Source organism: Talaromyces atroroseus (assembly GCF_001907595.1).
Source record: "Talaromyces atroroseus strain IBT 11181 chromosome Unknown scaffold_0, whole genome shotgun sequence".
Lineage (NCBI taxonomy): Eukaryota > Fungi > Ascomycota > Eurotiomycetes > Eurotiales > Trichocomaceae > Talaromyces > Talaromyces atroroseus.
The window spans coordinates 1,266,300-1,285,280 of NW_017971432.1; the positions used below are offsets into that span (position 1 = coordinate 1,266,300).

The 18,981-nt window shown below is 48.5% G+C and overlaps 8 protein-coding genes across 8 annotated transcripts; 4 read left to right on the top strand and 4 right to left on the bottom strand.

The window, feature by feature from the left end:
* Positions 1 to 219: 219 nt before the first annotated feature.
* Positions 220 to 706, top strand: UA08_00448 (hypothetical protein; the record flags this gene model as incomplete). Its single annotated transcript, XM_020260255.1, has 2 exons — positions 220 to 376; positions 668 to 706. Coding segments are annotated over 2 exons (196 nt in total), but the record flags the coding sequence as incomplete, so codon positions are not given.
* Positions 707 to 4,196: 3,490 nt separating this feature from the next.
* On the bottom strand, positions 4,197 to 5,535 carry UA08_00449 (60S ribosomal protein L4-A; the record flags this gene model as incomplete). Its single annotated transcript, XM_020260256.1, has 4 exons — positions 4,197 to 4,959; positions 5,029 to 5,179; positions 5,260 to 5,354; positions 5,426 to 5,535. The coding sequence occupies 4 exons, from the start codon at positions 5,533 to 5,535 to the stop codon at positions 4,197 to 4,199; spliced, it is 1,119 nt and encodes a 372-aa protein (XP_020124580.1).
* A 567-nt stretch (positions 5,536 to 6,102) lies between these two features.
* Positions 6,103 to 7,287, bottom strand: UA08_00450 (hypothetical protein; the record flags this gene model as incomplete). The annotated part of the gene is made up of 1 exon (XM_020260258.1): positions 6,103 to 7,287. The coding sequence occupies one exon, from the start codon at positions 7,285 to 7,287 to the stop codon at positions 6,103 to 6,105; it is 1,185 nt and encodes a 394-aa protein (XP_020124107.1).
* A 1,055-nt stretch (positions 7,288 to 8,342) lies between these two features.
* Positions 8,343 to 9,359, bottom strand: UA08_00451 (hypothetical protein; the record flags this gene model as incomplete). Its single annotated transcript, XM_020260259.1, has 1 exon — positions 8,343 to 9,359. One exon carries the CDS (start codon positions 9,357 to 9,359, stop codon positions 8,343 to 8,345), a length of 1,017 nt encoding a protein of 338 aa, XP_020124108.1.
* A 745-nt stretch (positions 9,360 to 10,104) lies between these two features.
* On the top strand, positions 10,105 to 11,194 carry UA08_00452 (hypothetical protein; the record flags this gene model as incomplete). The annotated part of the gene is made up of 3 exons (XM_020260260.1): positions 10,105 to 10,221; positions 10,278 to 10,377; positions 10,437 to 11,194. The coding sequence occupies 3 exons, from the start codon at positions 10,105 to 10,107 to the stop codon at positions 11,192 to 11,194; spliced, it is 975 nt and encodes a 324-aa protein (XP_020124003.1).
* Positions 11,195 to 11,343: 149 nt separating this feature from the next.
* On the bottom strand, positions 11,344 to 12,882 carry UA08_00453 (hypothetical protein; the record flags this gene model as incomplete). Its single annotated transcript, XM_020260261.1, has 1 exon — positions 11,344 to 12,882. One exon carries the CDS (start codon positions 12,880 to 12,882, stop codon positions 11,344 to 11,346), a length of 1,539 nt encoding a protein of 512 aa, XP_020124004.1.
* Positions 12,883 to 13,399: 517 nt separating this feature from the next.
* Positions 13,400 to 15,354, top strand: UA08_00454 (hypothetical protein; the record flags this gene model as incomplete). Its single annotated transcript, XM_020260262.1, has 8 exons — positions 13,400 to 13,504; positions 13,568 to 13,944; positions 14,002 to 14,130; positions 14,191 to 14,521; positions 14,589 to 14,658; positions 14,805 to 14,920; positions 15,014 to 15,076; positions 15,148 to 15,354. 8 exons carry the CDS (start codon positions 13,400 to 13,402, stop codon positions 15,352 to 15,354), a joined length of 1,398 nt encoding a protein of 465 aa, XP_020124103.1.
* A 1,965-nt stretch (positions 15,355 to 17,319) lies between these two features.
* On the top strand, positions 17,320 to 18,956 carry UA08_00455 (hypothetical protein; the record flags this gene model as incomplete). Its single annotated transcript, XM_020260263.1, has 2 exons — positions 17,320 to 17,569; positions 17,644 to 18,956. 2 exons carry the CDS (start codon positions 17,320 to 17,322, stop codon positions 18,954 to 18,956), a joined length of 1,563 nt encoding a protein of 520 aa, XP_020124104.1.
* Between the last annotated feature and the right edge of the window lie 25 nt (positions 18,957 to 18,981).

An 18,981-nucleotide genomic window follows, 5' to 3' on the forward strand; every position in this document is an offset into this window, starting at 1 on the left:
CTGTCATTTCAATCTGGATTAGGGCTACCAACGCGGATACTAGTCCCGACCCCAGCGAACTGCTACTGTCTAGCGAGCATTCATTTACATGTCCCACTGTCAATATAGTAGAAATAAATGTAAAAATTCCGTGTCCTGGCCTAAAGTTTATTATCTAGCCAGACGCCATATTAATCAATACGTCGCATCTCGGGCTTCGTGGTTAAGTAATTACCCAAAATGTATAAGCTGAACGATAATATCAAGGCCATTTGCATGATAGCACTGATTATGATCAAGACGGTCGGAATATTCCTTCTCTGCGCCGTGTTTATCGCCCATCTTACTATGATGATGATGATGATGATGATAATGCTTATCTTGCTGGTTGACGCGCGTATGTACGGAATATCCGTAGTGACTTGCTAATAGCCCCGGCTTCGGTTGATTACCTAGGTATATGCACGTAGGATGTGCTAGCACATGTGCTATCTCGAAAGGGCGACAACTCGACCAAAAAGGGTATGAGGGAACAGACTGAACAAAGAACCTCAACTTGCATACTTTTTTACGCCAATGCAGGTTCAACCGAAACCTTCAGCATAAATTTACCCGGTTGCCGACGCTGTACAACATCGGTTGAGGTGACAGCGGGAATGAGCAGATGCTTAACTACTACCATTTATAGCAATTGGAAGTGACAAGCTTCTGTCAAATTCTTTGCTTGGTAAGCTGGGTCCGCGAATGAGACAAGGGTTCCTCGGCGACAGGTCTATCGCCGGTTTTACAATCACATTCGGCACTGTAGACTGCTCAGGCCTTCCGCAAAGGTCCGCGCCTGCGGGCTAGATTCGCTCAATGTCATCCGCTGCGTTGACTATATTGCTACGCAGGACTAGACTACCTAGGTAGCATTAGAGCTGGAGGTAGGTTAGCATGAGTACTCATTGCTGAGTTAGATGGAAGGTGTAGAGGTCCGCGGATATGTTTTCCTGGTGTCTGTCTGCCAACGTATGGACCAGAAGTAAATGTAGGTAATGTCGCATCGATTCTAGACCTACCTCATGTCTCAAACTACCTAGGTAAATATTCTTCTCCTTCATAAAAAGGGGTGCGGGGGGACGTGACAATGTGGTTATATACTTACTGGGCGGTCATAACAGAAATGAATTTCCTTGAGACATTGCTCTTCCAATGCCAGTGGCCTAGACATGCTGCATGGATATGATAATGGCAGCATGCGAAGTTCTATATAGAGAGAGAGAGAGAGAGAGTTATATACCAGTCGCTAGTATGCGCTCAAAACATCCCTAGCATTGCATGGTGGATGCATACCTTAAGACGCTCAAAATACATTCCGAAACATCGCCAGTACCTATCCCTGAGCAAGAATTGATCGCATAACTGATCAACAAAGTTTGCGTACTTCCAATGCACCTAACACCCTGATCAACCTCACTAGATATGCACTGTTCCCGGCCATACGAAGCAGGCGATTAAACCTGCTCACCGAGGTTATGCGCCGACCTAAGCGATGAAAAACTAGCCAAGCAGCCATGCGGGTTGTCGGGAAGGATTATGTATGATGCTGGGGCAATATTGAAACTGAACCCCTCCCAAGTGCAATTACCCTCTGCCTAGTTAGGTAAACATAAAATCTAGACATTGAAAGCCGGAGGCTTACCCTAACCGCATTGCCTCGATTCAGTAACCTATCTAGTGTCCAACAACGTGGTGCATACGTAATATATATGAAGTCCATATTATTTGGCTGGCATGAAGCAGAGCTTGCATGAATCCCTGCAGTCAAGAGATTCCATGTAATGCCTCTAATTGATCAAGACACCATTTGTGAACCCGGATAGAGCATACACGCGAGTCATTCTCGAGTGCTACCTAGATACCCTTTCACTGCCCAGCTAGGTTGGCTGGAATCCTCCTGAAAACCGGAAGACCAGATACCTTATGTGCTCCCTCTCCTCCCCTGTTCCTCCCCCATCCCCCAGTCCGTAAAGACACAGAAACTGTCAACGTTACGCGATGGGGGGTATAGGACGGGCCAGCTGGCTATTTCCTACCTCTTCAGTCACCTCGTCAGTCAGTAGGTATTTCTTTGTGCGTCCTCCACACTCGAAAACAAATACCATACTCTACATAGTGTATTCATGGTGCGATCTTCGGAGCTAACAGCTCTTGCTTATATGCTGCTGGCTTGAATGCTCATTGTGTTAAAGACTGAAGAAAAGATTTTTATAAAAAAAAAAAAAAAAAAAAAAAAACTGGTAGAGGAAGTCAATTACAAAAGGGTGACATAAGATCTCGTGATACTCTCCATGATATCAACTCTCTGAGGTTTATTTCGTAGTACTACAATGGTACTTGGTCTTAAAACGCCGTAGGCTGCAAGTCAAGCTTGAACCTCCACAAGCTCTCCAGGCAATGACGAGTTTGAGACTCCCAGTCCAAGGAAAATCCTTCTTTCATATCTATGCTACTCTTTTTCCTTCCTTGTGTTCGTACTCAACAGCCACGGATATTCAAATCCTCAAAATGCGACTTCGTTCCATAATACCGATCATCTCGAGGAAAAGTCCTGATGTCGCGACGAGACTTCTATCAAATGTAGTCCTTACATTTCATTCTTAGAAACTCATAACCGACAACGGCTCTTCCCACTTCTCCACACAGACAAACGCTTACTATACAGCAAAACCAATCTCGGGGATGCCAGCATACTACAAGCGCAGCGCCTGCTAGTCCCACGGCTCGAGACCAACCGTTGGCGGCATTGTGATGACTGCTGGAAACTCCATCGTCCTTCAGCATGGAGGCCGCCCTTATTTTCATGGCAAAAAGAACCCTTCGTGCATGCCGTTTGCTGGCAAGGTTGATCTCTGCCCTTGCATGACAATCACTTTCTTGAATGCACTTCACTTGCTTACCGCCACAAAATATACACCGCTCAAGCATGAATGCACCTTCAGAGATCATGGGCTTACGGACGTTAATATTATCACTGAAGTTGGCTTGAATGTGACGCATGAAGAGTTACTGGTGAAGAATATATATACATTCAAATTATTACTTCAGAACTGCTCCCCAAAGTTGCTGTCATTCTTGGGGGTACGAACTTCTTTGCTGACATCACGCAAAAACATCGAGAGCTGGCTTCAAAAGCTTTTCGACAAGGCCAAGTCAAGCTTTATGGGATGGGGTAAGCCCTGCAAGGTGGATGCATCACAATTACATTGTGACTTCATGGAAGAGAAGAAGACAGACGGCAGATTGCGAGTTCTTGAAATAAGTGTCGTGCGCAGTCTTGGGAGCGGAAAACGGACTGATACAAAGTGGAAAGCGAATCGTTGCAGGGGATGGAAGCGCCAGCAAATACCAACTGTACCGAGCGTCCAGGACTTTTCTAGAGATAAAAACGAATCTTGTGACAATTCGCCAGCCTCAATCCTGAGCATCTCGAACTTGATTGAGGAAGAGCGGATGGCATGGTCCTACTTGTAAACTGAGAAAGCTACATGTGAACTGCGATATCTTCAAGGCTTTTTATACTATGTCACCAATCGTAAGTTCGGCCACAACGGTGGTAGGTACTGCGGCGGCGGAGGACGACGATCCAGGAGGTGGTAGGCAATTTCAAAGAGATGAAGGACCACGTCAAAGACATGGAGGATGGTAACGGCGTGGATAGCAACAAAGGGAACTTCCAAATTAGGAAAGTTCTCAGCAGTTAGGGCAAACTTCAAAGTCCTCCCTAGCGAATGCCTCAGGTAAACTTGACTCTCTACATTTGAGGCTTTTTGGATCTTCTGTTACTGAATGGATGCATTAGTTCGCCCGGGCTTCTTCATTACGAATAGCCCAATCATAGGTAGCTCTAAGTTCTCTTGACAAGGCTGCCCTTGCAAGATGCCGCTTGAATTGTGTTTGCATCAATATGGTTGTAATAACATCACGAAAATAACCGGATCGGATAATCAATAGAGTAGTACTGCTTATTTTTAGTTCGTTGCTCTACGTAGGATAGGAAGACAAATGAAAACCCAAACTCATAGTCTTTTGGTTCATTGATGGCATCACACATTAGGGCACGTATGCATATTCATTTCTGTAGCTGTGCTAAGACTACCAGTGGTAGAGAAGGAGTAAAAAAAACCCCCCATTTTGAGAGAAGATATGAAAATCAACATAAAACAAAAATACGTTTACTGCTCAGCCAGGATCTTCTGGAACTGCTCACCAGCACGCTCGGGCTTGCCAGCCTCAACAGACTGCTGTCCAAGCTTGTCCTTGGAGTATTGAGCAGCGTAAGGGTTGAGGCGGAGGAGGACTTGCTTGTTGCGGAGAGGGTTCTTCTTCTGGACGTGGGGGCGCTTGGTGCGGGCCTCACCCTTGGGCTCGCGGAGCACGGACTGGATTTCAGAAGAGTTGATGATACGGGTGATATCAGCGTTGGCAAGAACGTTGGAGGGCAGGAGGAAGTCCTTCTTCAGGGCCGAGGCAGAGGTGGTGGTGCCGTAGACCTCATCCAAAGCAGCGAAAGCAGAGGAAGTCCAGATGATAAAGCGACCGAGGTGACCACCAGGGGCGAGTTGAAGGAGGTTGAGGGCGTAGACAGACGAGGTCTCAACACCGGGGATGTTGCGGAAAGCCTTGACGAGCTCCTTGCCGTCGGTCTCGGGGTTGTAGACAACGAGAGGGCCACGGCGTTGACGGAAGCGGCGGCCTCTCAGCTTACCCTTACCAGCACGGAGCTTGCGAGATTTCTGGACCTTGACGAGGTCAGGGCCGGCACCGACAGCCTTGAGGAGGGCAATGGCAGCCTTGGTCTTGGCAATGGCAGCGTTCTCGAAGGTCTTGGACTCGAGGACGAGAGGAACCTCTGGGACGTTGGCGACACGGTGACCGCGGGCGAACAAAAGAGAAGGAACAGAAGAGGCAGCCAGAGCAGAGGCGGTAGCAAAGCGTCTGTCGACATCAACCACTTGTCAATTTTTCCCCCCTATACAAAAGCGAGCGCCGGGCTGTAAATCTTACCTCTGACCTTGGCTGACCTTCTGGTGCCACTTCCTCCAGACCTTGGTAGGGGCGAACATGCGACCAGAACGGCACATGTTACCGAAAGCAGCCTGACCAGCACGGTGAGTACCACCACCAGAGACACGGGGAATACGGGCGACAGCACGACCTATTCACACAAACCCATCAGTCTCGAGTCCCAATTGCTGACGCGCGCCGCATCGTCCTTCCAAAGTCATTTCAACATACCAGTACCCCAGGACTCGGCGGAGGTCTGTTCACCAGCCTTCTCGCTCACGGCATATGGCTGTCTCTTGTTCTTCGCAATACCGGTGTGAACCTTCCTGTGCACCTTATCAGCATTCCCTTCTCTCGACGGCCATTTTCAATATTTCCAAAGCCTCGGCGAACTCACTGGACAATATCCGGACGGATGGGCGAAGAGAAGACAGTGGGCAAAGGGTGAGTAGCACCGGAGGGCTTGCCCTCAGCCGTGGCGATGGTGACAGTCGGTCGGGACGCCATTGTTGTCGACAAGTTTGCTGGAGTCGTCGTTCGTTGTCGAAGTCGATGTTGAGATAGCTCTTCTCTCTCGATTCAAGGTGTGGATTTTTTTCTCTCGCTTAGTGGAGACTGGCCGCAAGTGCGGGTAGTCTGTTCCAGAATAGGAAACGAGGGCTTAGGGCTTTCCGCTGGCATTGTTTACACGCGGCCCACACTTGGGAACTTAAGCCAATCATCCATCGCGAACAATACTCATCCTATAACTAAACTCTCATCTGAGATCTAGTACCACGTACTCATTATTCTGTGCCAGATAAGTTGGCTCTTCGCCGTTATGCTTGATGCGTAAGGCACGAAAATTAGACGCAGAATAATACTGCATGCTATGTTTCTGGTATTTTACTACGTGATGCTTTATGTACCAGGATGACCGCCGATACTCCGCGTATATCCATGTCCGACGTAGAGGGGGGGGGAAAAAAATAATATAACAGAGAAAGTCATGAATCATGTGGCTAGAAAAGACACCGCTGAATGAACCAGTGCATATTCTTGGACTGCTCTCTAACCACTATTTGCGACCATCCTCTATTGAGAATGGCCGAAGAGCGAATGACGCCGCCTATGTATGTGGCCGGGGTGCTCTCGCTTATCTGCAACAATACTCAGATCGTTCGACAGCCCAGAGGTGCAATTGGTTCCCGCTGCAACAGACCCAACAGCTGACCACATGCCACTCGCGCAGCGCTGAAAGTATGTCCCATCAATGCAATTCCACTCGCCCTCGGTGGCGCAGGCCCCGCTGAGACCACCGCTTGTGGGAGAAGTAGATGAAGTGCTCGGAGCGGTTGTTGCTGGCGTCTCTGGTACAACAGTCGTCTCCGTAGGCGCTGTATAAGTGGTAGAAGTTGGGCTTATGGACAACGATGAAACATCGCTGGCAGTAGGAGCACTACCAGAGGAGCCACCTGAAGCATCACCAGAGGATCCAATGGCTGTGCCAGTGAGCGTTGGGGTGGCTGCCGGATAACTACCTGTAGCGGTGATGCCTGCACCACCAGTACAAGCAGCCGAGCCTGAGGGTTGAAGATTCGAAGGGGTACCATCGTACTCTACGGAGTCACCAGGATTTGGAAAACGAATATCAACTCCTTCAGGAGTCATACATTCGTTGATGTTGGCGACAAACAGCTCGGGGAAATCAGTACGTTTTGAAATAAACGTCGTCTCTCGTTTTTTGCTACTGCCTGATTTCGGAAGGATGAGCACAGGAGCACAATTCATGTACATTTCGCGATTTCCAACTCGATTAAACCAGGTCCAGGCCAGGCTATACCTTCCTTCGGCGATGTCTGGGATTGTGAAGTGGAAGGTTGTTGGGTCGACAGTATCAGCACCTCCACCAAGATTGCCAGTGACGTTTGCGGGACATCCACCTTCAATAGAATGAATGACCATCCATGTTGAGTTTACCGACGGTTCTAGATCAGTGGTTAAGCTGACTTGACAGGAGCCACCACCGTGCGTAGCACTTCCAATGAAACTCAACAATGGGGAATCGCCGACATGGAAAGTATTTTGCTGCAAGGTCGCCGCGGTATAGGCATATGTGTCGCTGCGCAACTTGCATGGAAAATCAGAACCATCAGCATTCAGGGGAGAGTTGTTGAGGGTGTCGATGCCGTAGGGGACAGGACTGGCCATTTTCATGTGCCCGTGAACGGACGCTGCGAAAAGGGCAGCCGATAAAAATTTTCGTTTGATGTAGTGCATCTTGATATTGGCAAATGAGTGTCGTGACTCTGAGCGAACCGCCGACTCAGAAATTCAAAATGTGCGTATCTTCAAAGGAATGATAACCACCGCGTCTGCCACAGGCGACACGGTTCAGAAGACACCTGTTGACTAGGGAACAAAAAGAAAGAAAGTTGTCCAGGACTTGCCTATAGAGGAATAATGGAAGGGAAGGCCGATCTTCGAACCAGCGTTGATGGAGTGAGAGACAAGAAGAGACGGGGAGAAGGAAGGAGACGAATTTATATGCGTGGGAGGCCAATAGCACCAGGCTTGTTTGTTGATTGGCTGTCGCGTATGCAGGGATTGATTTTTGATGTGTCGCAGGGAGCATGGCATTATACAATTCTTTATTCTACCGGGAGTTTTCCTTGTGCCTTAAAGGGTTTGATAGCCCCTTGCCATGGCATGCATCAAACAATGGTGATTGTTCATTTGATGCAAGGCACATGGACTCATGCACGTTGAGTCAGACCCATTGAGTCAGGCAAATAGTCAGGCAGCATAGGACTTTCGAGAGTGAAGAATTGATTTGTTGTCAACTATTACATGGCCATACTACTACAAGGAAAGAAAAGTATAATCATGGTCACATACAGACTTTGCCTGACATAGGAAGAGCGCAAGACAAGGATTGGCTTAGATCGACCCAAAACCAGCACTAAGCGTGCAACAATAGTACACAATGAGCATTGTTTATTCACATATCTTTGGGTGCTATACCTCTATTATTGACACACACGGAACAATATGCTTTGTCCACTGTTCAGCAAGGATTCTCTGGTACACCGCAAGGTGCGTAGCTGAGGAAGCCAATCAGAGCGCCCGAACGGCGCCAAGAGGACGGCCGAGCCCTAAAACAGCCTCGATTAGGTCTAGTCGATTCTCGTATTCAGCCTCAGGCATGCGCTTCAGTCTCGTCTTCAGCCAATCAGACCTCCAATCTCGACGCTCCAAACCAGCGGATGAGACGTTTCAGATCTTAGGTGAACAATTGTTCAGACAAGACGAGCCTGTAGAGCTGGACAAAGGCATCACCTCTTGCCTTTCTTCTTACCTTTGTCCTTGGCACTGGGGGTGTCTTTCTGAAACCCTCCTTTCACGAGCGCATCTTTGCCGACGTTGTTGATGATTCGGAATCGATCTGGTCCCAATAAGATGCCCCCGTACCATCTGGTGACCACCACCAGCACATCCCAGACATCCATCAGCTGCATGAGACGCAGCAGTCGTCCGCCGGCAGCGGTCTCCCCATCGTCATCGCAGTCTTGAAAGGTCGATTCGGTGGTGCCATCTCTTCTTTCCCGGATACGCCATGCACTGATATTATGCGTTGCCGTCGCGACTTTTTTGTCCGTTGCCAAAAGGTAATCCAGATATGCTTTCGCTTGGTCTCTGCATGTGACAGACACGGCTCGTCCAACGAAAACAGATTTCTTCTCAGTCACTATATCCGACAATATCCATTCCGGGGGGTTATCAATGCCAAAAGCGTCGCGCAAGGAAACCGTCGCAAAAGCTTCCCCAGTTCGAGCGATCTGATCGTCGATATTATTGCCTCTATTTTGGTTTCCATTTGTTTCTTCTCCTAACGCATCTCCATTGTTTGTAGCTGACCCGCCGATGCTGAGTTCCTCGAATTTTTCGCTTGCCTCACTAATGACTTCGAACAAGCACACCTGCCCCGGTTGATGGGATCGACTGATGATATCTCGTAATACATCCACAGCTAAACTACCTTCACCACGCGATGAAGTCGATGCTGTACCTATCACTCTAGGCGGGGTATCTGGGTACTTCTCGTCAAAGCCAAGCACAAAGGACAGGTGGGGATGGTTCGGGATATGCAGTCGTATCGTAGTCGTAATAGCTCTATCGACGTCGGTACTATTGGCTGCTCCTCCTAGATCTAGCGTGCGTGGTCCATTGTCCGTTGAGGAAGCGTGGCTGATAGTGTTGATTTCTATTGTATTCGCGTCGTAAATCGCATTTATGGCTTCAACCTCCTCGGCAAGCTCGCGTTGTTGCACGCGGTCGAGATCGGTAGACATACTAGTAGCATTGTACCGGTTGACCGTCCTTGGGCGAGGGGTATGATCGTATTTCACGAGGACGATGGGCCCAACTGTGCATCTGATCGTGACTGCATGATAAGAGAAAAGAGAAATCGAGTTTATCCCATCTCGAATAGTTTCGGACTTGTCCGACCAAACCCCTCACCGCCCGCATTGCACAACTGAGTGGTTAACTAATACTGACCCTAGATATACTTTCAAATTTCTAGAAATTCAAGTAATATGATGCATAAAACCTAAAAAAAAAAAAAAAAAAAAAAAAAAAAAAAAAAAAAAAAAAAAAAAAAAAAAGAAACCAAGAAATCTAAAAATCTAAAAATCTAAAACTAAAACTTCATAATTTGTCTCTAATTGGACTAGGGGCACGGATCCTCAGGTTTGATGCTAATTCATTAGTGTTATAGTCTGCCCAACGGAACTTTGCACTGCTTTTACCCAACGATATCAACAATCTTCCATCATTAACATCGCGTAGCCTTCCTTTGTTGGCGATAAAAACAGACAGAATCCTTCTTGCTGCAGTTTTTATTGACATACCAGTTGAAATGGGCCATTTCTTGGACCGCAAGAGAATTCTAGGTTCTATTCCGATCAACCCGGATGATTGCACAGTAGGCCGTATCTTCCACCCGGCGTTGCGACAGTTTTGCCCTGCTAAAATGAAGGAGATATACAGCCTCGCATGATGATCGATCCATTGACGATCTAATTTCGGGCCAACATGACCGAGGCTCCAAAGTACAGTCTGGACAGCCAACCTACATGGTTGCCTGCAGGGTGGGATATGGAGAAAGCCATGGATATGACGCCTGATGAATGGGATAATCTTAGCAAGAGTGTTTGTACTTCTTGCTCAGGTGATGATAAGGTCTCTTCTGATGTTTGGATGTATAGCAACAAGATGTCCTCCGTGCCGGGTTTGAGGCGCATTGCGGAACAGAATTCCAATTTGAAGTGTTCAAGGACATGTCTGAACGATCGCAAATTAAGGCTGGTAAAACGCCATTTTCCTTTCCCCTATTTCTATATGCCAACTGTGGGTTTGTTCAATAGATACGTATGTCTCGCAGGCACCTATCACACGACCAAACTTCATGCAAACTTTGGAACGATACTATGCCTCTGGAGATTGGGGCTTTGTGTTTTACCGCACTACATATGCGCAAGATGAGGAGCAATGGTCACTTGTTCAAACAAAAATGAGCAAGATGATTGAACGAAACTTTGACTATAACAGCGTGGTCGACGGCGTCAACGAAGCGAGGCAGAGGTGGAAACTCCATTGGATCGAGAACCCCCAGAAATTCGACGGGATGGCACCGCATGATGTGGCCACCCATTACCGGAGTGTCGTAAAGACACTACCGCGAAATTATCAGCACTCCATATGCTTTGTAGTTGACGAAGCATCGGCACGCTCAATTTTGCTTGCAGACGCAAGTCGAACGGAGATACGACCCCTCCTCGGTGACATTGTACCATTCGTCATTGCCATTGACCGGTTCCTCGGCTGGGAGAACCCTGATGCCGAAAAGTACGAAGATGAAGAAGACCTAGGAAATTGGCGTGGTCCATTCCGCGCTCATCCCGGGTCGATCGTTGAAGATATCTTTGACATTGTGGGATCGCAGTTGATGGAGACGCACGAGTTTGCATACAGCGTTCGAGGGACGAATAACGTGTGGTGGAATTCGTGCGCTGGTGTCTGGACGGTTGATGGTGAAGGACGGTATGCGGAACGGCTATTTGAGAGTGCAGCCTTGCTGAGGGCCGAATATAGGCAGAAGAAAAGGAGGGAAGAATCCTCATAGATCGAAAATTGGGGTTCCCTCCTCGCTGTTAAAAAAAATTTTAAAAAAAAATTTAAAAAATTTTTTTTTTCTAGCTCTTGATTGCTTTTCTCTCTCGCGAAGAACTCTCATATTTACAGAATTTGCCAGCCAATATAATGGTCAACCCATCACTCATCTGGGCCAGTTAGAGGCTCATGCGATAATGGAATAAATCTCGCACTTATATTTGGGCGAGGCTCGAAGTCAGTATCAAACGGCCACATTGGCCGGCGGATTCGACGATGGCCAAGCCTAATCAAGTCTTGGTCAACGCCACCAGGGGTGAGACCAAGCATCCAGTCCGCTGCCATGGCATATAGTTCTGGTTCTAGATAGCCAATCTTAACAATAACAATGTCAGCACAGCGTGGTTGGAGATCAAGATCAGTAAAGTCGTGTTCCTTGTGATACGGTTTACGCAGCTTCGTCAGAATAGCGAAGACGCTTCCTACTTGTAAGACGACTTCAATACCAGCATTTTTGTCACCGTGTTTGATGGAATGTACACGCCCAGTCATGGTAATAGGACCGGCATGGATGTTATCAACCTCCGCACCTGCAGTCACTGTTACTGTTGCTCCAACGCCGGCGGCCACAGCAGTTTCGACAGCTCTTGGACCCGGAACACTTGCATATATGACGGTAGGACTCGAAGCATCTTTGAACTCTGGTCGAGCTAGTAACTTGGTCAAGCCCCATGTCATATCGCCGCTCCCACCTGCTGTAGGGTTATCCCCGCTATCTGAAATGAAATATGGGCGAGAGGAAGATGCAAGAGCCGTATCAAGGCACATCTTGAAGCTTCCAGCTAGGCCAACGAATTTGAAATCAGCATGTGCGTCCCAGAAGAGCTTGGCCAGTTTTTCTGCACCAGCTGCAACAGCGGCTTTGTCCCAACCCGTCGCCATGACAATGGCTCTATTTCGAGCTTCATCGGCCCAAGCATAGCCGACCCATATTGCAGCATCTATAACGCCAGCCATGGCTTCGACACGTGAAACCGCGGCGTATATGTGTTTGGCTGGTTCCACTCGCGTGGAGGTTTGTTCGCCTGGAAGTAGAATTGGGAGAGGGATCCAAGCTTTAAAGGGCCGCAGACGGTTGTTTCTTGATGAATGTTGTTTTGTGAGCAGATCCACAAGGTTGCGACAGGCACGCTCTTTGGTTTCCAATTCATCCTCGTGCGGTGCCATTCTATAACATGTTATCAAATCGGTCTGGTGAGCAAGCTCGCGCGATACGTTTCCATGTAAATCCATGGATGCCGACACGACGACATCTGGTCCAATAACTGCGCGAATGCGACGGAGCAGCTCTGCCTCGACGTCATCGAGGCCCTCCACGCACATGGCGCCGTGAATATCAAACCACAAGCCATCGAGACGTGGAGTAGACGCCACGATATCCTTGAGCCGTGATAGGATTTCTCCTGCGAGCTCTTCGAATGCGGGGCGAGTGACTATTCCGCCGGGAAGGGCGTGGCCGATAAGAGCACCACGCCAGTCGGCAATATTGGCAAGAGAAGTGCCGGGGTGTAAAAAGGCATATTCCTGAATAACTTCATGCCCGCGCTGTGGATGGAACGCTGGCGCCAGAGTCTTCGAGGGCGTGAAGGTCGAGGTTTCACAAGCAAGCCCGGCAATGGCGATGACTGGACGGCTATGCATGTTGGCAAGAAAGCTGGTAGTATATGATAGCAAAGAGAGTATCTTCAGGGTTGTACGTACATAAAAGTCGGCGGCTGTTGTAACGTAGAGCGTGCCTTCCCCACTTCCCCCCAGTGCCTTCCTTGCCCTTTCCTCCAGGCGTTACCCTCCCGCCCGGATTGCTATCAGACACAAATGCACAAAGATAAGAGACATTGACCTACCAGCGTCTTGGGTGCCAATCGGCAGGAAAGATGAGGGGGCGGAAAGTAACATCGCTCCGTTTGAGTCCCCGCGTTGGATAAGATGGCGGTTTGGTCTCGAACTTCCCAGCATTTGCTGCTGGCTATTGGCTTGCCCGTGGGAATAGTTCCTTCAGGATTGCAGCAGCTCCTGTGGCGTGGCCTATCTCAGCACTAGCACGACCTTGGTCGGCAAAAGACATGGACTGTGCTTTTTCTTTTTCTACGGGCTGCATTCCGCTTGCAATGAGGAATTGTTCTTTGTCTCTGTGTTCGCATCGCAATATAGCAAGAAGATGTTGAAGCATTCGCCCACCGGCACCTGGATGCCAGCATGGGTACCAGAGTCAACCGCCATCCTCTCAGTATTGCTTACGGTCTGCTCAATGGTACAATCAGCGGTGAGTGCAAGCTGGCTGTCGACATACGTATCAGTAGAATACTAACACCAAAGGTATCCCAAGACCGGTGGATACGATGGTTCTATGCTGAATGGTCTCAACATCCTCCCCTCTTATACCGACTATTTCAACCTCAATGCAGCAACTACCGGTTTGAATACGGCATCGGTGTTTATCGGGAGTTTCTTCGGCACCCTTAGCTCAGGAATAACTTCAGACAAGCTCGGTCGGCGGCCCGCAATTTTATGGGGTTCTGTCATTACCCTGATAGGCATCATTCTCCAGACTGCTGCGCAAGACATAGCAATGTTTGTTGTAGCTCGCATTGTCTTGGGTTTTGGCACAGCGATCTCAGGAACGGCCGGAGCAGTGTATCTTGCAGAGACTTTCCCGAGCCGTTGGCGCGCATGGGGTGTTGGTTTGCTCAATGACTTTTACTAGTAATGTGACCTATTTCCTGAAAGTGCATCGAAAGCAGATTCTGACTTCTTGCACAGTGTTGGAGCCCTGATTGCAGCAGGAGTCACACTAGGTACTGGCAAATGGAACTCAACTTGGGCGTGGCGCGTACCATCTCTACTCCAGGGAATCTTTTCTTTTGCCTGCATCATTATCCTGCCATTCATGTGAGTCCTTGTCATTGTGGCGGCAGAAACTGCTGAGAACCTAGCCTGACTTTGATCCAGACCTGAATCACCTCGGTGGCTGGTGCATCAAGGTTATCATGAAGAAGCCCGGATCGTGGTTGCGCAGACAAACACAAACGGCAATCAGGCAGATCCCGTTGCGCTCGCCGTGTACAAGGAGATCCTCGATACGCTCACCTGGGAAAAGAACCAAGGGAGAACAATGAGTCCGCGGGAGCTCATAAAAACCCCTGGTGCTCGGAAGAGAATGTTAATTGGGATATCACCAGGTCCTTTTTCGTGCGTGGCAGGCAACGTCATTGCTTCTTATTATCTGGGTTCAGAACTTGATACCGCTGGTATCACGAATAAGGTATCACAGTTGAAAGCTGTACGTTTCTTTATTCTATCTCTCGTGCAACCCAAAAAAGAAAAAAAAAAAACTGATGTTTAGCAAGAATGTGGTTCTGAATGCTTGGTGCTTAGTCTGCGCGCTCGTAGGAACTCACCTTGCTGCTAGATGGGGCCGTAAGTCTACCGCATTGCTGTCCCAGATATTGCTTATTGCGTGTCTCTTTATCATCGGCGGTCTTTCAAAAATGTATGCCGATAACCCGGAAGGGGCGTCCAGTGCGCTTGTATATGGAAATGTTGCAGTGATGTTCTTATTCCAGGGTTTCTACTCCATGGGCTGGACACCTTTGTTGTACCTATACCCCCCGGAGGTGATGAACTACTCAATCCGGGCAAACGGCTTAGCCTTGTCAGAGTTTTCGCTGACTGTGTTTGCGTAAGTCTTCTCCAATCCTATTATTTGTGTGCGCAAGGATGGCTTACACAAGGAAGTCTCGTTTTCGTTTATATTATGCCTATTGGCCTGCAGAACATTGGCTGGAAGATGTACATGGTCAATGGTTCATGGGATATAGTCATTTTTCTTCTTATCGTACGTGTTAACTCTATCCTTCCTTCCTGGCGATGCCTGACCACTCATTTACAACCTGATCATACATACAGGCAGTCTACTGGGTCGAAACGAAAGGTAAAACTTTGGAGGAAATCGATGCGATTTTTGAAGGAGAGAAGCATTCTTCGGTCCCAGACGTCGAGTTGGTTCGGCAAGGTAAAGAGACAATTGATATTGGGGAGGTTGAGCAGCAGATTGTGGCGGAGGTGCTCGCGACGACGACAGACAAAGGAAATGCGCAGATAAGCTACTCGTGATTGCTTGAGTACTGGGATTGGCCAGGATTGGGCATGTAGCAGCACTAGTAGTTAGCATATTCACGAATCATGAAGAAATGCAAAGTGATATATAGAATGTGAATGCTGCCTAGCCCTAGCCAGACCCACCGCGGAAAGATTCTACGGGAGCTTAGTTAATTCGGGCCTCAGGCCGTAAGGTTTACCTAGAAGATTCCACTCATATCAATTCAGTCAGTCCTACAGAGCAGAGAAATAAAAGAAAAAGGAGATAAATTGACAATCAGCATTGTTCATGGCTTTCTCTCTCTCTCTGTACACTGTTAGCTTATACTGTTGGAGGATTATCAATACAAGTATATCATTATAAGTATACGAGTCGCCACGTAAATGGACTGCACTTGATTGGCCTACGATATCATACTATTGATCTACTATTGAAATCCAAATTTGACAGTTCGTAATCCCAGTCCACGTAACTTTTAATTAAAAATTTGATTGTTCCTGTGGCCGTTAGAGCAGATCTCAACGGCGCCGAGTCTTCAGTTGCACCCATACGAAGTAATTGTATAACGTTGTATGCATGCATGATCGGTGAGCGTCATGAGATAGCGTGGCTACGTACCTAAGTCTTAATGCCTGCAGATGAAACCCCATTATCCTTTACCATTGATGATTGGTCTCTAAATTCTTTCGCAAAGGAGCTTTCGAAAATACGAAAACCGGTTTTCTTGAGAGTCGCTAAAATAGATAGTCAGTATATCGGCGACTTATAAAGACCTTATCTTGTCCTTTGCAATTTTCCTTCTTGTATGTATGCCATGTTGTGATCTCCTTCCCTATCTGACAAGGCATCGATTTTGAGCATCCCCCATTTTAATATGGGTTATTTCACGAAGCCACCTTCGCGGAATACGTCAACGTCCGCATGGTACTAAAGGCCCTTCAACCAGTCAAGTCTTGCTGTCGAGCCATATCCTAGTTTCAGGAGGGCCGTGATCATGGCCTATGCGGTAGGATGCAAAGGCAGAGAGCTGATACTGGTGCAACACACCCACACAAAACCAATTCCCAATGGGCCTTGAATGTCGCCAACACGAAGCTTCAGCCTCCATGAGGCGAGGATCTACCTTCGATATAGATATTGCTTTCACGCATTTCTGACGAAGAGGCAACATAGTGCAAATCAGTCTGTGACGGACCAGCCACTACTGACACCTTTGAGAAGTTGTTTCCCGCCCTCGAGTTTCGCCTACATGTCCTGCACAATGGCGCCGTTGCGGGTATTCTCTGCAAGTTCGCACCGCCAATCGAGAGGACACAGTAAGTGTATGGCATCGGGTTCTTGTATAGGCGTCTACCAGTGCAATGGGGGTGCATGGCTTGCGAAACGAGTACTCATGTCGTCGGCACTCATCGAGGACAGGCCTCGCATCGCCAGTATCGACATAGACGGTCGTTCACGATTCCGCGAGCATGCAAGGTCAGAGATTCGCGATCTATAGGGCTCCCACGGTGGGCAAGGAATGCAGTGGCAGTTCATATGAAATCAGGTGGAAGCAGCGACGGAGCCGGCCCGAAGAGGAGAGGCTAACCTCACTCGTGGTTCGACGGCAAGTGCGCAGTGGCCAATCAGCGCCGCTGCCACCGTGAACGCCGCGTAACATGGACGATACGAGGCAAAATCTGTTCTCTCTCTCTCTCTCTCTCTACCTGCGCTGTCTGCCATCGTCTTCCATGCTCTCGTCGCAGGGTTGCCGTTCGCGAGATGTTCTGGAAGATGCATGGCTGTGGCGCTTGAATTTGCAGCCGTGCCATCCCAGACCCTGTTTGTGTAAGCGCCAGGGTGTCACAATGTTCTTCTGCGCTTTCCCCCTCTTTCAGGAATGATACTGCGTACACGGCTTGCTTGCCTCACCCTGGAATGAGATGCTTCGAGAGAGACCGGCTCTACTGGACCCCGATTCAATATCCCGAGCCAGCACGATGACGCCTGCCTTCGTCAAGAAAAACCACTTCCTGTCGCACTTTACTCCACGTCTGGCAGCAGCCGTTGGGCTGATTGCGCTATCAAGCCTGAATTATGGCTTTGACAACCAGGGAATTGCTACAAGTCAGGCAATGGCCGCCTACAAAAAGCAATTCGGGACCTATGACCCCAAGACGGATTCTTATGCCATTCCGACATACTGGACGTCGTTGTTGAATAGTCTGAATTTTATTGGCTTTGCTTTTGGTGCGCGCTTCCATTCCTTTCATTTCTCCCACTCCATTGTTTCGAGAGTAGTGGCATTAATTTCCATGGGCCAGGCTTGTATATGGGCAGTGTTGTTAGTGCGCGGTACGGCCGTCGTATGTCGATGTTCTGCATGTCTATCTGGGCTATCATGTCAACTACAGTCCTGATAACTTCGGCGCGAATCGAGCAGGTTTTGGCCGGGCGAATACTCAACTATGCGTACATTGGCATGGAACTGGCCACCTGCCCACCGTTTCAAGCCGAGATTGTCCCTGCGCCTATTCGAGGATTTGCCGTGGGCACCTACCAAACCAGTCTCCTACTTGGTGGTGTCATTATCAACAGTATTTGTCGTGGCACATCTGATTTGCCTAACAACGATGCCTGGAGGATACCTCAGATTCTGTTCTATGTCGTACCGGCAATCGTCGCGGTCTGCGTCTGGTTCATTCCGGAGTCTCCACGCTGGCTGCTTCTGCAAGGTCGTGAACAAGATGCGCTTGAGTCGCTACGCCTACTCCGAGGTACTGGAGTAGGCTGGGAATCCGATTCTGATATCACCAGAGAAGATCTGTTTCTTTTGAAAAAGTCCCTTCTGGAGGAGCAGAATCAGGGAACATACAGGGATCTTTTTCGCGGCAGCAACCTCAAGCGAACCTTTATTGCTATAGGCATGAATTTCTTCATCCAAGCCACCGGCTCGCCTTTCACTGCTGCTTATGGTACACTATTTGTACAATCGCTGAATTCTTTGAACCCATTCGACTACTCGATTATGAGCTCTTGCATAAACACCTTCTGCTGCCTTGTCTCTATACTTATAACTGACAGGGTTGGACGTCGGCCCATCTTGCTCACGGGCGTGGCTCTGCAAGTGCTATGGCTTTTTGCCATGGCAGGACTCGGGCTCCACAACAACAAAACACCCAGCGAGATACATGCCATCATTGCATTAACAGCACTGTCTTCAGCCAGTCTATGCTTTAGCTGGGACCCGCTGAACTACATCATCACAACTGAGCTACCAGCATCTAGGTTGCGCGACAAGACACAACGAGTTGCATCTTTCGTCAACATTGTCACCAACTTTGCATTTTCTTTCAGCACTCCTTACCTTCTTGACGCCCCATATGCAGATTTGGGATCTAAAGTTGGTTTTATATACGGAAGTCTTGCTATTGCGGCGTTTCTGTTTGCATATTTTTGTGTTCCCGAGATGAAAGGTCGCACACTCGAAGAAATCAACCAGATGTTTCAGAATGGTGTTCCGATTTGGAAGTTTGGTATTTATAAAAACCCAACAGCAGAGCGAGATCCAGGATTCGACGAAGCGTCTGCTGCTGGGGGCCCTTCGGTTGAGATTGAGAGATTTGCTGGCAAGTGAGCGTAACTGTACCGAACAGGAGCAT